The sequence below is a fragment of the Echinops telfairi genome, unplaced genomic scaffold (genome assembly GCF_000313985.2).
Source record: "Echinops telfairi isolate 266 unplaced genomic scaffold, ASM31398v2 ScPeMD7_443;HRSCAF=831, whole genome shotgun sequence".
In the NCBI taxonomy this organism is placed as follows: Eukaryota; Metazoa; Chordata; class Mammalia; order Afrosoricida; family Tenrecidae; genus Echinops; species Echinops telfairi.
In genome coordinates, this window is record NW_022104341.1 from 4,595,777 (window position 1) to 4,614,117 (window position 18,341).

Here is an 18,341-nt window from a genome sequence, read left to right on the forward strand (position 1 = left end):
AAAAATCATATCATTGTGAATAAGGGGGAGTGCAGAGTGGAGACCCAAAGCCCATCTGTAGGCAATTGGACATCTCCTTATGGAAGGGTCGCGAGGAGGAGATGAGCCAGTCAGGGTGCAGTGTAGCAACACTGAAACATACAACTTTCCTCTGGTTCCTAAATTCTTCTTTCTCCCCCACTTCCCCCACTGTCATGATCCCATTTCTACTTTACAAATCTGGCTAGACCAGAGGCTATACCCTGGTACAGATAGGAACTGGAAACACAGGGAATCCAGGACAGATGATCCCTTCAGGACCTATGGTAAGAGTGAAGATGCTGGGAGGGTGGAGGGAGTGTTGGGTGGAAAAGGGGAGCCAATTACAAGGATCTACATATAACCTCCTCCCTGGGGGACAGACAGCAGAAACATGGGTGAAGGGAGATGTCAGACAGTGTAAGACATGACAAAATAATATTTGTAAGTTATCAAGGGTTCATGAGGGAGGGGAGCAGATGACATGGTGTGATAGTAACTGGATTAATAATTTCCTAAGGACATGGCAGGGGAGGTTGAGGGAAGTAGGGAGCTAAGAACAATCAGTATAAGAAAAATATTCTAAAATTTATTGTGGTGATGATTGCACAAATATTCTCAATAGGAATGAACTATTGAATTGTATGATACATGGATTATATGTCAATAAAACTATTATTTTTACAGTGTTTCATTCATTAGGATAAAAATGATCTTTTTCTAGAAGAAAAGGCTATGAAGGGAAGTAAGAGAATGGGACAAACAGGGCATCTTAAAAGTAAGGTATCTGATCCCAGAAATAGTCTTCAACCTGGGCAAGAGGGGTCTCTACCCAGGGTACCAAGTTTTAGATTAGAGGTTGGTGGGCTTTTCTGTGAAGGGATCGGTTGTGAACAATTTAAGATTTGAGGGCCGTATGATCTGCCATTTCTTAGTTCTGATGTGCAAACGCAGTCTTTGATATTATGTGAACAAATTGGACATGGCTGGTTTCCATTCAAGTTTTATTTTTAAAAACTGGCAGTAGACTGTATACTTCCTCCATCTTTGCCCGGAGGGTCCCACTGTGATTCTCTCCAGCTGCATCCTCTACATGAGATGAGGAGACTGCAGGGCTTGGGCCTCTACCTGTAGCTCACATTCCTCCCCTCTAAACCATGATCCAGAAACCTAGGATACCCTGGGGAGACAGCTCATGTCCACTGTCAGGGCCCACAGAAGCCTGTAGCCTGGTTCAGCTTGAGAGCAGAGCACACTCTGGTGGGTACAGACCCAATCCTTGTGGAGGCTGTAGGGAAAACATAGATGCAAGGACTAAGATATTCACTGTGTAAGAGAGACAAAGATCCCTGTTCTGGGAAACAGAGCTAAAGAAAGAGAAAGCATCTGGTACAGATTCTGAGTCCGGGAATCTAAATTCAAATCTGATCTTTTCAATGGTTATGAAGGTGTATTTGTCAAGGTCAAAATATAAATAATGTTTTTAGTAGCTCTTTTAAATATTTAAGCACAGGACATCCATGTTTCCATTTGTCCCCTAGCCCTGGATTCCACAAACAGAAGGGGCAGAATTGCCTTAGACCAAAAGATTGTCCAAATGAGACCACATTTGCTGGAGCAAAACCATGTTCTTATTGTGCTTTAGTAAAGTCATCGGCAGGAGCACAAAGCCAGGCTCAGTTGGAGGCTGAGATGAAGCCAGACTCAGCCAGGCTGAGATGAAGGCAGGGAAGCTTAGACAGAGTTCCGGGACAATCTGGCAAGGTGAATCCCACGCTCGGCTTCTCGGAGATGGGGTAGGCAGCAAGGTCACTTTACTGATCAGCTCTTGGTGAAGCCTAGAAACAAAATAAAATTTCTTACAGTTACCACGAAGAAAATATCTTTAAAAACATAAAACAACAGGATAGAGAAGGGAGGCAATGAATGTACAAATGCACTTTACACAATTGATGTGTGTATGGATTGTGATAAGAGTTGTATGAGCCCCTAATAAAATGATTTAAAATTAAAAAAAAGGATAGAGAAGGGAGCCAAAAAGTTTTACCAGCAAAACACAAAGTAGGGCAAAGACTATGACAGGACAAAGACAAACCAATAATTACAATACATGTAACCCACCAACTAAATGCTCCAACCAAAAGGGAGAATGGGTAAAAATAAAAATATAATCAATCTGCATACTCTTTACAAGAGAAACACCTTAAACCCAAGGAAACCAATAGGTTAAAAGGGAAAAGATAGAAAAAAAATTCCATGCAAACAAATATTAATAATCTTACTAACAAGTAAAGTAAACTTTAAGGCAAAATCTGTTAAAGGAATGATTTTTTAAAACATAAATATGTATCCACCCAACACTGGAGTACTGAAATATTTAAAACAAACACTGATAGAGTTTAAGGGAGAACTAAATATAGAATAATAGTTGGATAACTTCAATATTAAACAGAACTTCTTTTAAAAAGATCAACAAAAAAACAGAGGACCTGAATGGTGCTATGAACTAACTAAACTTACCAGATGAACATTCCACCTACAACCAGTACAATATGCATACATTCTACTCCAGAGTACATTGATCAATCTCCAGGATAGACCTCACTTTAAGTCACAAAGCAAGTCTTGATAAATTTTAAAAGATTGGAATTCTACAAAATATTTTTTCTGACCACAATGGAATGAAGCTAAATGTCAATAACATTTTTTAACCCTGGAAAATATACAATATATGGAAATTAAACAACCTGCTATTAAACTACCAATGGATCAAGGAAGGAGTCAAAAAATAAATCACATTTTTATGGAATCATATGAAAATTAAACTCCAAAAGGAAGTAAATAACAATGATCACAGCAAAAATAAGTCCCTGGACTATAGTTCGAGGGGATTCAACAAAGGCTTACTCTGTGCAAGGACTCTGCAAATGGATTTTGGGCTTCCACCATCAACCTTCTGCAAACCAGGTGTTCAGAATTTAAACTTTGATACTCTTTCAGATTTTGGTTTTATTTTTTATAATCCTTGGACCAACAGGCTGGTGTACTTCTTCCCTGTCAACTTAGTGGGTGCCTCACTAGATGACTGCGTCAAGACAAGCCTTGAGGACCCAGTCCCTATTCTTTCTAAAAGCTGGGCACCCTCTTGTGTCTTCACCACACTGTTCTATAGCACCTATGTCTTCAGTGATCTCTTCTTGAAGGCAAGTATCGAGCAGGGCCATGTCATAAGAATGAATTGTTCTTAGATTAGGACTATAATTAAGTGCAAATTCAAAATCCATTCATACAAGTATATCTATGGTTTATATATGCCCCTAGTTCCCTTTAGAGACATCATTATCAGTGGCAGCTATAGTTAGGTTAAAATGTAGCATCTTATAATTTGATCTTCCTTTTGATCTATTTTAAAGTTGTTTCAGTTTTTAATATTTTCTACTTTCATTTCGACTAATATTTTTCTTGTTTTGGTTTGTCATTGATATTTTTGTTTGTTCCTTGTTTGTGGTTTATATGGTTTTCTGTATATGAAATCCAAGATAAGTAAATCTATAGAGACAGTAACTGGATTAATAATTACCTAGTGGCATGACTGGGGAGGTCAGGGGAAAATAAATAGCTAACAACACTGAATATGAGAAAGAAGAAAATGTTCTGAAATTGATTGTGATGATGATTGCACAACTCTTCTTAATATGGTTGAGATATGTTGACACAGTGTGATGTGGTGGATGGACACAGTGGCTACATTAGTGGGCTCAGGCACAGGAACCATTGTGAGGATGGGGCAGCACCACTCAGTGTTTCGTTCCATTGTGCACAGGGTCGCTATGGGTTAGAGCCAACTCGATGGCACCTAACAAAACAACAACAAAACTTATATGATAGAAAATTGTATGATATGATATACAGTATATATCAACAAAATTGGAGATTATTTTTTTAAGAATGAGATAACTAAATAAACTAGAAAAAAGTAGAATCATTAAAACCAGAATTTGGGACTTTAAAAAAATCAATAAAATTGAGAAATCTTTAGCTAGACTGCCAAAAAGAAGAAAAGATGCAAATAAATAAAATTAAAGATTAAAGAAGAGTTATTACAAAGTGACCCAACAGAAATAAAGAGAATCAAAACAGAATACTATGCACACTGTATGGCAAGAAATTGGAAAAACTAGATGAAATGGAAAAATTCTTAAAAGCACACAAATTCTGAACAAAATGCTAACAAACAGAATTCAAAAGCACATTAAAAGAGTCATGACCAAATAGGATTTAGTCCAGAAATGCAGGGATGATTCAGCATTAGAAAACCAATTAACATATGGTAATATCAATAGAATAAAAGAAAAGAATAATAAAATCATCTATATGAGCCCATAGAACGCATTTGAAAAAAATTATCACTTATTATTAATGAAAATCCTCAATAAGATTGAGATAGAAGTCCCTTAATATGATTCAAGATGTGTATGAAAAGCCAGCAAGAAACATTACACTTAAGAACTTTCCTCTTGAAATTGGGAACTAGACAAGGGTGCCCCCTATCACCACTTAAATATTGTATTAGAAGTCCTACCCAAAAATAAGACATCATATGTATCCAGATTGGAAAGGAAGTAAATTTATCTCTGTCTCTATCCAAAGAAATCTATGGATCAATAAAGTCCTAACCAAAATTCTAAAAGCTTTCTTTACACAAATAGAAAGCCAATCCTCAACATGATATGCCATGGCAAGAGGCCCAAAATAACTAAAATAAGTTGACAGAGAAGAACAGAGTAGGAGGAGTCACACCTCCTGATTTTCAAACATATTTTACAGCTAAAATAATCAAAACACCTTTGTACATGTAGACCAACAGAAAAGAATTGAGAATCCAAAAATAAACCCACATTTCTATGGTAAATTAATTTCTGACAAGGATGCTAAGTCCATTCAGTGGGGAAAGAAGAGTGTCTTCAATAAACGGTGCTCAAAAATTGGATTTTCATACCAGAAAAATGAAATAAAAGAATTCACATTACACAAAAAAATTAAAAATGGATTATAGATGTAAATGTACAAATAAACACCATAAAATTCTTAGGAAAACAACAGAGACAATACTGCCAGACATACTTTTTAATGCTATAATAACACAAAAAGCAAAGGACAAAATAAATACATGAAAATTAAAAACAGATATTACATAGTTAGCTTATACTAGTCCAATGTCCCTCTCTCAACAGTGTTTTAAAATTTAATATGAGGGGCTAATCAATGACTATATTAACAGAAAATCTTTATGCTCCTGTGAGATGATTGATAAAACTCTCTACCATAAATTAACAAGGAGGTCTCTAAGGGGAGTTAAAGACGATAAAAAACAAATTGAGGAATGGATTTGGGGCTTGACCTAAATCCTAGCTCCAACTTAAGAACAATTCATTCTTACATCATGGCCCTGCTCCTACTCACCCTCAGGAAGGAAACCCAGAGGATATGGGTGCTACAGCAAAATGTGGTGAAGAAATTAGATGGTGCCCGGGTATCAGATAAAATAGTGTCTGGGGTCCCAAAGGCTTTTTTCCAAACAAGCAGTCATCTAAGTCAGATGCCAATTAAATCTACATAGAAGAAACACATCAACATCTGTGACTCAAGATTCTAAATCATATCATCCAAAACTGAAGGAGGGATTAGTATCAGAGCCCAAAGTGTGCGATTCTGGTTGGCAGAGGCTATGCAGAACAGTAGGAGCCCGAGATACTTTTGTGAGAGCAGCAAAGGAAATAAGCCTCCAGTGATTCCCCTCTATCCATAATGGAGGGATGGAAATAAAAGGGTTACCAGAGAGTATTGGAGAGATGACTATAAGCGATCAAAATGATACACCAGCTCATATGGAAGTTGAATAAAACTAAGACACTATGAGACTCCATTACCTTCATAGAGAGCCAAGGCTTTTCTTCACAGCCTGAACAAGAGGGTAGTAGCCCTGGCCACAGCCCTTGCCAGTGAAGTCATCCATGTCGATAGACCAGATCATGGCCCCTCCCAGTTTTGAATTCTTTAGAAATTGAACCTGAAGGAAGCACAAATACATATACACCAAGAGATTAGAGGACATCATCAAAGGCCCATGATCCAAGTCAGCTTGGAATGCAGCAGTAAACTCATAGGTTAGATGGACTTAGACGTTTTCTGAAGGCGTGAGTGAGCTCAGTGTACTCAGAGCTGCTTGTGAGAGTCAAAGCAAGCTACCCACTATCACCACCTCTTGATCTGGCTCATGGCACTGTCACACCCCGTCCTGCATTCGTGGAGATGCTGGAAACTCTCCAGGATCAGAGAGGAAAATGGGAAATCATGAGCAAGACTGGAGTTGTTAACCACACTGATGCATCCCCCCAGTCCCAAGCCTAAAAGGCAAACACATGTTTTAGAGAGATCTAAGAACGGTCCGTTAGGATCAAAGGGCTTGTCTTCAGATCACTGATGAGGTAGATAACTATTCTCTACAGGTACTGTTGTCTCTTCTGTTCTCCTTTCTTCCTTAACTCCACCTTGTTCTCAAGCTGTATTTGTTCTTTCTATCATCCTTTTTACCTATTTTTCTGTGCCTTAGTACCTCACAGGTGTGGTTTATTGGCACTACTAGACTTAGGTTACAGGGTTTACTGAATCCTGTTCTAGAGACTAGAGTCCCAAGTACAGAGTATCAGGGTATTTCGCGGTGCATCCCATTCCCCATCCAACATGCCCAGCGTCTCTTGCCTACATACCTTCGTCTCCACACTCTGCACATCATCATAGCCCACCCACTGATTTCCCTTGACCGCATAGGGAACCTGCTGATCCTTTAGTCTTGTTATGCTGGCTCCTTGCAAGAATTGGCAAATCTGGAGAGGGGACAAACCAGAGGTCAGTAATGGACTCTTCCTGAAACTGATTGAGTATGACAAGTAAGTCAGCCTCTAGGACAGCGGTTCTCAACCTGGGGGTCGGGTCGAATGACCCTTTCACAGGGGTCACCTGATTCATAATGTAGCAAAGTTACAGTGATGAAGTAGCAATGAAAATAATTTTATGGTTGGGGGGTCACCACCACATGAGGAACTGTATGAAAGGGTCGCGGCATGAGGAAGGTTGAGAACCGCTGCTGCAGGAGGTTGGGCAAAATACCAGCATCTTGATTCCAGGGACCAGACCAGGAAGGAAATGCCCACGGACAATGCACAGAATGAAGGGTTCAAGGTGACCCACCAGCAAGTGCTTATGCTCAGACTTCATCAGGACCACTCAGCAGTAGCTTGAGCGACAGATTAGATTCTAGAACTGACCGACCAACCATTGCATTTTCTTCTCGTTTGCAAAATGGGACTAATCATCAGAATGTCTCATGACAGTATTGTTGTTGGTGTCAAATGAATGAATATATGTTTAATTAAAAATTCTGAACTTTAAATATGGTGAAGTGTCTACAAATGTGACCTATTATTATGGCCACAACCACCATCGCCACCTTGTGCATTTTTAAAATCGTTTTATCCTCATGGGGTACATTATCTTCACTGTAGTCCCAATGACCTGTCCCACTCCTAATCTTCCCTCTCCTGGGATGCCGCCTTCCATCATCAGCTACGTTCTCTTTCTATGAGGATAGGTGAAAGCAGCTAAAACAGATACAGCTTGGAGGGGGGCGCGGGGGGCAGAATCATTCCATTATGTAGAAAATTCATTTTGGAATTCTTTTAGATTATCTCTACCTGGGCTTGTCTCAAAGAGGGTGGGAAATAGAAAAGTTGAATAATTGAATAATAAATTAAATCTTATCAAATGACGACCTGAAGTCAATGAAAAAGTTTAACTTTCTGTGAGATGGGGAAGTGGTCCTTAGTAAAGCCCTACCAGCAGCTTCTGAGCAGTGACCTCTCAATCCTTATATTAAAATGAGATCACAATCAACGAAGAACTACTCAAAAGTAGGTCAGCTTCTCACCCCCTCCACCACCCACATTCCTCCAGCTTGCCAGGCACCCTCGGTGTCACTGAGGATGTTTGTGATGACCCACGACCCTTTCTCCCTGCCAATTGAAGTGACGGTGATTATTCCCCCTGCATGGATGAGGAAGTGCAATACCAAGCAGTCTGATGTCTAGATCACTCGGTGGGGGCTAAGTGACTCGCTTGGACCCATGGTATGTCCACACCCATGATAATAAGCCAGCTAGATCTCCAAGAGGAAACCAGGAAAGGTCCTTGGATGTAGGATGATAGCCTTTTCTCTGCCTCATCAAACTCCTACCCATCCTTCAAGGCCCAGCACAAATAACTCCTCCTTCATGAATCTTTTCCCATCTCTGAATTCCTAGCCCTGTGTATCATTCATTGGCCAATCATATCTTATTTATAAAGACCTCTATAATTTTATTGAATACAATTATCTTGTATTTAAATTCTTATTGGACTAGTTATATTCTACATTCTTCCCACCTTGACAATCAGCCCTTTGAAGAACTACTTTTCTCTAACTTTTACCCAAAAAACCCCCAAAACTCACTGCCATTGAGTCATTGCTGACTCACAGTGACCCCCCTGTGGATTTCTGAAACTGTAGAAAGCCCGGTCTTTCTCCTGAGAACCTCTGGTAGTTTTGAATTCCCAACCATGCAGGTGGCAGCCCAACCGTAACCACTGTACCACCAGGGCTCTTTCCTAGTTCTTACAGTACCCAGCATTTCTGGTATGAGAGCGTCCCCAAAGCATCTTCTGGTTGAGTAATGTTGGTTGACTTCCAGCGTTCCATGTGTTGTTTATTTATTTCCTTAGACTCAGGATATAGTTCAATGAACTGAGTAATTTTGACAACCCTCTCTGTAACGTAAAATCTACTTGCCCACCGCGAATAACCTGACCCAAACAGATGAGGGCCCAGAGAACTTCCAGGTACCTCATAATAGGCCAGGAAACCTGTAGTCTTGGTGATTGGGCCAGGGGCACCAGGGCCGGAGGCGGGGGCCCCCACAGTGGTTTCTGCAGAGGCCAGTGTGTAGGTGTGTCCATACGTGGGGATGCCCATGACCACTTTCTCAGCTGGCATGCCCTTGTTTATCCAGTACCCCACAGCATATTCCTAGAAAATTAAGATCAATTTAGACAAAACGTGTGAATTTCCATTCTTAAGCCTCCTCCCAACCCCCCAGAGATGACTCCATCTTTCCTTATGAGTTGTTGAGTGTGGGTAGTTCTTATAGGATTTCATCCACTGCCATCTGGTTGAACCTAACTCCTAGTGACCCTATAGGAAAAAGCAAAACTACTCCATTGGATGTTTAGACTGCAATTCTTAGGGAACAGACTGCCTCTTCTTTCTTTCATGGAGCACCTACTGGGTTTGAACCATCTGCCTTGTAGTTGGCAGCCCAATGCTTACCCCACTATATTACCAGGGCTCTTTCCACTAGGACCAAAGTGCTTTATTCTAATGACTTAAAGCTCAGGCACTGAAAGAATGCATCAGCTTTTTCTAGGTTAGTAAAGAAAACAGAACAGTGGATCACAAAATAAATAGCAAAGTGACCTAGAAATTGTAAAATCAAAGTCATCACGATGTCTTTCATTCCCTTTTGTGTCCGTTGCCAGGGAATAACTACCAGACTCAGCCTGTGCGGGCTCAGAAAGACCTTTGACCCAAGAGGGTCAGGTCAGAAAGGAAAAGCCTACTGTTGACCTTGCTGCTCTAAAGGACAATATAACGATCTGTCTCTTGGCAAGTCCTTGATACCCCCGTGTCGAGGAAGGAGTGTGGGGGGCTGATTGGACTTCCCCACGTGGAATCTTAGAAAGCCCTAGCCTAGAAATCATCAGGTCCACTTCTGGACTAACCAGATCTATCGCTACAATTTTGAAATCTGGGGAAAAAATACAGACTTAAAAATAATCACTTTTTTTCCTCCCTCAAATTTAGGAACACGCAATTATATGCATGTAACAAAACAACAACAACAAAAATTGCTGAGGGTGAAATGTTTTGCTGCAACTTTCCATTTCCAACCATTTTCCCAAACCTTCACATCTGTGAGCAAAGTTTTGGTCTGTCATTGAATCCGCCGGACTTCTGTTTCATCATCTGTGAGTGGGAGCCACATTTCCTGCCCGCCTAACCACACAGACTTGTTCTGAAAATCAAATTAAATGAGGCGATGGACAGGCTCTGGAGGGTACCACCTGTGACTGGAGAGGCAGAATTCAGGAAGGACTTAGATGGGTGGCATGCTGGGCCAAAGACAAAGCTTTGGACATGTCCATTGCCAGGTCTTTTGATATTTGCCAGGCACCATTTTCCTGGCATCTAGTTAAAGCACTTGCCTTGTCCTCAGTCGCCACCAAGGTCACTTGAGACCTTCTTGGACATCTCCTAGGAACATGGCAGAGTTCTCTCCAACTTCTCCCAAACAGCTGGCATCCCACTGTGCGTTCTCTGAGCAACTCACCACATTGTAGTAGGAACTCGTCTTGATGTCTAGCGTCCCCTTTCTCAGAGGGCTGTGGTGGCCAGTGACGAGGGGTTTTTCCCAAGGTCCATGGAAATCAAAGGACAGGAGGTTGATGAAATCTACTTCTCTACAATGCCAAAAGCAAAAGAAGATGTGCTGTGGTGAGCAGAGGTAAAAACAATGATACACAACAGGCTGTGATTACTGGTAGAAGATGGAAATGGGTCATGAAGAAGAATTTCCTGACTGACTGGTGTGGGTTAAGGGCAGTATCCTTCAGGCTCTCCCTCCTCCTCCTCCTCCTCCTCCTCTTCAGACACATAGAAGAACATCATTTGCATGAGCCAGGTGAGAGACGGGGTTCATGGAGGTGACCGTACAGACTTACTTTGCCAGTTTGGCAATCTGATAGCTGTTATCCATCATCTGCCTCCCTGCAGACACTCCTGCAGTCAAGAGAAGCTTCTCTTGTCTGGAATTCACGACCTCTTTCGGAAAGGCTTCTGATAACTCCTGTGAAAAACAAAGGGTCAGGGCCCATAAGGCCCTAGAATACAGAATTCAGAGTCTTGTCTAAGGATTATAAAGCTTCTTGAACCACATAGATGGAAGAGGTTAACCATTCCTCACTCTCCCCGGATGGGGATGCCGTATGTCTGTCTACCTGCCCAGGACCACTTCCTATTGAAGAGGGTAGAGGTAGAAAGCTCAGGAGGAGGGAAACAGGAAGCCGTCCCAGCCTCACTGTGTCCAGGAAAGTGAAGATGCCCAAGAAAAGTTAACTGGGTTTTCTTCCAATGTATCTTCTGAACCAAATCCCTCTTCTATAAGGCTGTCTTGGCAAACAGGAAATTTGTTCTATGACCCCCATCTTCATTATGGTGGATGTTTTTTGTTTGTTTTGTTATGATGTCATTTTGTCATTATATAAGGGGGGCACGCTATTATTTAATGAGGGTCCTGGTGGTCCAGTGGGTTAAGCATTGGACTGCTAACTGCAAGGTCAGCTGTTCAAACCCACCAGCTGGCTCTGTGGGTGAAAGATGAAATTTCCTGTTCTTAGAAATGTTTACAGGCTCAGAAATCCTATGGTGCAGTTGTCCTCTGTCCTACAAGGTCGCTGTGTGTCCAAATAGACTATATGGCAGTGGGTTTCATGGGTTATTAGATCTTGTCTCTGTTCTAAACTAAGACCAGGGGCTTCTCCTCATCAGTGGGTCTTCTGGAAGGCAGAGGGTATGTCTTCCCATAAGACCTCATGTCTTCCCGAGTACCGTGGAGTTTGGCTTACATGAATCAGCTCAGTGTAATGAATGCGGTCTTTCACATTTGGATAGATCCAGCTTACGTCCAGTCCATCAAAGTTATGCTTCCTTAGAAATGCAATTACAGAGTTGATAAATTCCAAACGTGCTGCAGAAGAATCAACCATGGGGTGAAACCTGGATAGAAACAATACAAGGTGTTCTTTGAAAAGAATAGGCAACAGCAGAATGCTTTTCCTGCCTGCCCCCCCTGAAACCCTGAAATCATCTTTCCTTCACCAATATTATCTCAACATCTCTCTACCTACATTTTCTCTTTCTTCATTTAGATACAGATGGGGAGAAAAAACAAGTCTCATACTTAGCAACTGAAATATCATAAGCTTATAGGAGATTGTTGGACTAGATAAATGATTAGGACATAACGTAAATTAAATTGTGCTCCCACCCTCAAAGTTATATTAAAGCCCTGGCCCCTATACCTGTGAGTCTAATCCATTGGAAATACTATATTTTATTTTTATATTAAGGATGATATACCATAATAGAGTGAGTCCTAAAACTAATCACAGAATGGATTATTAGAACAAAGTGTTCTTGTGTTAAGAGAGTACTTGAGTCGAGGTCCAATGTCTATCTGCAACGTTAATTCTTAACATCTAGATATTACATAGTTCTATTCTCCACTCACTATATGTGTGTGTGTATATATATATATATACACACACACACACACACATATGTACATGCCTGTATTTAGGCCTCTGTAAATGTCCTTTGCCTCCTGGTTCTTTCCTCTATTTCCTTTTTACTTTCCTCTTGTCCTACCATCATGTTCGGCCTTCATTTGGGTTTAGTAATTCCTTGCTGCTGCATTGCCCCTGATTAAGCCCCACTAGGCCTCCTGTGCCCTTCTTTCCGTTGATTTTAGTTCACTTGTTTTTCCCTCCTCCCTGGGTTGGTTTCCCCTCCCCCCTTCCTTTCTCCCATTTTCCCTTCTCTGGTATCCCCCTGGAACCACTGGTCCCATTCTTTTCATTTCTGAATTATTTATCCCACCTATCTTATCTAGATAGACATGCAGATACATTAATAAGTACAAAAACCAGACAAAGGCAAATAAAACAACAAAGGAAGTCAAAACCAAGAGCAACAACAGCAAAGAATACACACAAAATAACAATAACAAAAAGAAAGCCACTGACAAAAATGGAAAAGCCTATAAATAGTTCAAGGTCTGTTTCTTGGCCTGTACGAATGTTTTCCAGTCAAGTCTGATGGGGTGCCACACTGTGTCTCCCAAGTCTAATTTTGGTATTCCCTGGGGGTTTCACCACTCTGCTCCCCCTGCTGCTCTGCTGCATTCCCTAAATGCCTCACCCCAGCATGATGGGGCCAGACCATGCACTATTCCCACACTGTGTCTCCAGTGCTGTCCCCCGCAGTGTCATGGTTTAGTGCAGGACACCGTGTCCCATGTTGTTTCCTAATCTTTAAAAAATCCTTAAAAGACATTAATGTTTCTTCAGTTAGTAAGGTAAAAGAAAAGGTTTGCATTGGCATGGTTAAATTCCCAGGACCCGAAATTCTTTAGGGAAGGATAAATGGTTATCATCATTTATAAAAGTGTCTTGCCCTTGATGGAGCTTATGCGAGAAATGGAGTTCATCCTTTTAACTTTTATGTTTAAATTCCATTTTCCCCTAAACTTCTTGAAGACTTCTTCTATTAATGGCTATGTTTCTTTGAAGCAAAGGGGACCCAATTGTCTCCTACACCATATCTCCCCTCTGGCCATCAAGCCACATAGTCATGACCCAAAGCTTCAAGAGCTAAAGACTGCTGCTGACTCTGGCCTGTTTTTAAAGAGAAAATACCTCTATAGTGCAAAGTCAGACCCTCAAGTGAGTTCTTAAAAATTGCATTTCCCAACAAAAATCATCTGCCTATAATTCATAAGGCAACTTGTTGAGAGTGTACTGAATTCTGTTTACCACCCAGCTTTCCCCAGGCTTTTAGTATTTGGGCATGTGCTTAACTCCTGCAGAGTCCCCTGCAGACACCAGAAAGCCAAGTAATTGCCTGAGCTTAGTGATAAAACTCAGATCAATTTTGTCATCTCAGCCAAGGGAAAAATCAATCCATGCCTAGTTCGGTGACTCTATACCAATGGTGTAAAGGTAGCGATATAAGACTTTTTCAGGAAAATGAGCGAACAATAGAGATTGCAGTCATACCTTTTGGAATCGAATGTAGCACCCCCAATGGATAAGAGAATTTTCAGTTTGGGATTCCTGCATTGGAAGAATGAACCGATTATTTTTATTTATTCACTTATTACTAACTTCCAGGGAAATCTTGGGTTCCTGGTGTGAAAACAATATGGAGTCTGGCTTCTTATCAGTTAAGTTTAGTGAAAGGATGGAGCCTGGAGAAGAAGATGAGACCAGGTAGAATGGGGATTATATCCAGGGAAATACACTTAAATGAATGGATAAATGATGTCGTTAGTAGATTGGTCTTATGCCCCAGTATAAGACTTAGTCAACTCCTCCCAAATCCACCAGAGAGGTTCCCATCCATTTTCTACTAACTGAGTTTTAATTCTGTTGATCGTCTGGTAAAGCACTGCTTCATTCTTGTCCTTGATAGTGATCTTGTTGTTACTGATGTCCGCGAACGAGTAGATGAGGTGAGAGCACAGGAAGGGATCAATGTTCTCTGGGGTGAACTTTCCTGGTCCCTGCCGGTACTGGGACCAGTTGGTAAAGTAGCAAACCAGTTTGTAGGCAGAACCTGGAGTAGAGTGAAAACAATCAAAGGTAGTCTGGTGCTGTTCCTTTAGACCCAGAGAACCACACGCTTCTCTGTAAGACAGTCATTGTCACCTTTGCTGGTTTAGCCATAACAATTGAGCACCGTTTGACCTGAGTTCTGAGTGAAGACCCTTGAGCAGTCAGACTCCAGTACAATATGCACTGAGAGATAGTAATAGTATCAAGATTAAACACCATAGAGCACTAAGATTCCATGTGTATGTATGACTGGCTCAGAGGACATAGATGACATGTATCCACATACATACAACATTAAGAAAAGGATTTATAGGGGGAGAGAGAAATAGATTAGCAAAATCATAATTAGAATCATGCATGCACTAGTGATAGTAAACAAAATCTTAGTAACGTAAATATAGTAGTGTCATAGAGTGATCTGTTTTCTCATTAGAGAAAAACAGAATGAAGCAGAGATAGAAACCAAACATCATAAACAGGAAGACCCAGTTCCAGAGGCAGTGGTGACTCACAGACTCCTTACCTCCCTGAAGAAGCAGCATCAAGACCACTATACCTGTGGGAGATGAAGATAGAGGGAAATATGTTGAGTAATATCTGGGTCTTCTGCCCTAGACGATGGCAATGAGTAAGCGGGTGTGCCTACATACAAGGTGCAGCCTCGCTTCCTCTGGGGTCTCCAGCCACAGCTTCTGTGGTCTCTTTACAGGCCCCCAGTCCTTAGGTGCTTTAGAGGATCTCAGTCCTAAATAGATACATTTTCCAAACTGGTATCTCATTCACTCACTCATTTATTTATCCAACAAGTATTTATTAAATCACATGCTCTGTGTATTGTCCTAAGCATCAAGGAAGCTAAAGTGCAGCTCAATACCAACCTGTGCTCAAAATGCAAACAGTTCGGTGGGGAGTTGGATATGTATATAGTTAGGAGGACCATATAGGTTACTGCCCATTGGGACACTGTGGAGAGTGAAAATGGAGCATCATTAATAATTACGCTGGGGAAATAGCTTAAGTCAAGAAGGTCTTAGGTCAATTGGGATGAATGGTCATCTTTGTATCGGTAGCTAACTCAAAATGGGGCTAGATGGATTGAGATGTGTGGGTCAGTCCTGGTAGAGTTTGAGGTCATGCTCAGCCTCTTTCCCACTGAAGGCCTCCTGTAGAAGGATTGCTGAGAACCTTCTAACCCTAATCCAACCTCCTAAAGAGAAAGAAAGGGAGGACTTTTGATCTGTGCCCCACACCCCTGACTGAGGACATTGTCCAGACGTATTTGCATTAAGATATTTCCCCAACATCAAACATATTGCCATTGTAAATTCTGACTCAAAGCAGAACTGCCTCTGTGGGTTTCCAAGGGTGTAGCTCTTTAAGAGAGCAGAAAGCCTCATCCTGTCCCCATGGAGCAGCTGGTGGTTTCAGACTCCAGACCTTGGGGTTAACAGCCCAATGCCTAGCCCACTATGCCACCTGAGCTCCTTTAGGGTCTGGAAACGGAGAAAAGGCAAATTTAAAAAGGCAAATTAAAAGAACACTGGACTAGGAAACAGAGGTCTAAGGTTCTCTCTGGCTGTGCACATCTGTTTTAGGCAAAGGCAGGGATCTCTGGGTACCACCGATGGTTAAGTGCTCAGCTACTAATTGAAAGATCAGTGTTTCAAATCCACCCAGAGAAACATTGGAAGAAAGGCCTGGCAATCTACTTCCGAAAGGTCATTCACTAACAACTTTGTGGAATATGGTTCTACTGCAATACACACGAGATCGCCAGGAGTCAGACTCAGCGAAAGAAGAACTAGTGTGTTTTGTTTTGTTTTGCGCCAAGGTAATAGGAAGCTAATAGTCCTCTATGCATCCCTTAAGTGATCAGGGGAAATTCTGATTAAATCAGCTTCCAGGACCCTTCCCCAAAGTGCTGCCTCCTCACACAGCTAAACACTTTAACAGGGACACAAAAGGCTCTTGCCACTACCAAGTGGAGTGCTCATGGCACGAAGGGATAAGACAAAGTGAAAGAGCAAAGATCACAATGAAATGGCTTCTTTTTCTCTGTTTACCACATCCTTTTCCTTCTTAGTTCACGATTCTGGTTCGTCCAGAACCAATCCCATTGCATAGAGTCAATTCTGATTCATGGTGACCCTATAGGACAGCAGAGAAGTACCCGATAGGGTTTCCAAAGCTGTACTACTTACTGAAGCCGACTGGCACGTTATTCTGGGCTTAAACCACCAACCGTATGGTTCGCTGCCAATCTCTTTAACCACTACGCCTCCAGGGATCCTAGCTCTGTTATTACAGCATCATCCCTCCCCTGACACAAATTCTCAGCCACTCTGAAAGCCACACCTTTTATCACAACTGTAGAGTTGAAAGGGATGGTTTAGAAAATGTTTTATGAAGTAGGCCCTTTGTTGATGAGAAATGTGGGCCTCCCCAAAAGTTCTTAGGTGTCCCTAAAGGACAACACAGGTAGATGTGACTCCCAAGACAATGCTCAGACACGAAGAGAGCTTGGCCTCTAATGTTGAGAGCCAGTCCTTTCTGGTCAAGACTATCGTCTGTAAAAAATGAACTCGTCCCAGATGGCCCGAGAGATTCTGCTCACTGCTGCTCTCTCATCCACGTAGAAACAATCCTACGGTTTACCAAAGACAGTTGCACAAAGTCGATAGCTTTTGATGAAGTAAACAGAGACTGGATTCTCGAAAAAGGAATAAGAGCATTCCAGAGGGCTTTCTAACTCCCTCCCTCCTCAAACCCCCCTGTTGAATTATCAGCTCCATGCTCACCTGCCCAGAGAGACTTCTGGTCCATGATGCTTGCTCCTATAACTCTGTCCTTCTCCTTCTTGAGTACACCTATTCTGGGCCTTTTATGCTCTGAAGTTGCCACAGACTGTCCTACGGGAATGAAGCAAGAAGAAACTGACAAGATTCCAGGGGTTTCCCCGTGCATCCCTTCTTGAGCAACTTCCTGGCAAGGAAGCCCAAGCTTGAGCAATGCCAGGGTTTCCCTGTCAGAGATGCTAATGGGACAGCCATCAGAGGGCCCTTTCCCCCACCATGAGGAGACCCAGTCCAGGAGAAGGGAAGAAGGAGATCGTTGTGATTTCGCCTCCTTGTCCCATCATCAAACACCTGTGTCTTTCCTCTCACCTCCCTCGGCATCATCCCTAACCAGTTTATTCTCGGTTTTTAGAAGATCCTATCACCCCAGATGATCTACTCCAGCAGCTGTCCTTCATCTAACACCTCTTTGTGTCACCTTCCCTGGACAGCTGGCTGGTTTCTCCAGTACGCCGGCATAGTGGTTCTCTACGCTCAGAGACGTCTTTCCTGGCTCCATTGCAACACCTACCACATCGGATTACAATAGATTAGTGTGTGCCTGTACATCTATCTCCCCAACGCAGTTACGCGATTAAGTACAAGAACAAGGTAAAATGAGAGGAAAGGGGGGAGAGCTCCTCAAGAAATGTCTATTAAGGACTCTCCTTAACTTGTTAGCATTGGATTGTACTCCAGATTCAAAGATCAAATGCTGAAGGCCCTGCACGATCTGGTCTTGCCCTTCGCTCTCCAATCCCTTTATCTAATGAGATGCCCAGGTGTGCACGGGAGTGTGCATGTGTTTCCTTTTCGATATGCTAGGCCTGCTAATGAACCTTCTCTCAAGCCTTTAGCACATTGTTTCCTGTATTCCAGGTGTATGTCACTTGAGAGAGATCATTGACGTGGGTCTCTTTGCAATTCTGCCCAAGGAAGAAAAGG

The 18,341-nt window shown here is 41.9% G+C and overlaps 1 protein-coding gene across 1 annotated transcript; it reads right to left on the bottom strand.

The window, feature by feature from the left end:
• Positions 1-1,626: 1,626 nt before the first annotated feature.
• On the bottom strand, positions 1,627-17,394 carry CHI3L2 (chitinase 3 like 2). The gene is made up of 11 exons (XM_004699191.4): positions 17,361-17,394; positions 15,086-15,118; positions 14,362-14,563; positions 14,005-14,061; positions 11,794-11,944; positions 10,891-11,015; positions 10,500-10,629; positions 8,957-9,139; positions 6,789-6,905; positions 5,949-6,088; positions 1,627-1,856 (listed from the first exon to the last, which is right to left on the bottom strand). Exons 1-10 carry the CDS (start codon positions 17,383-17,385, stop codon positions 5,951-5,953), a joined length of 1,161 nt encoding a protein of 386 aa, XP_004699248.1. The 5' UTR covers positions 17,386-17,394; the 3' UTR covers positions 1,627-1,856; positions 5,949-5,950.
• Between the last annotated feature and the right edge of the window lie 947 nt (positions 17,395-18,341).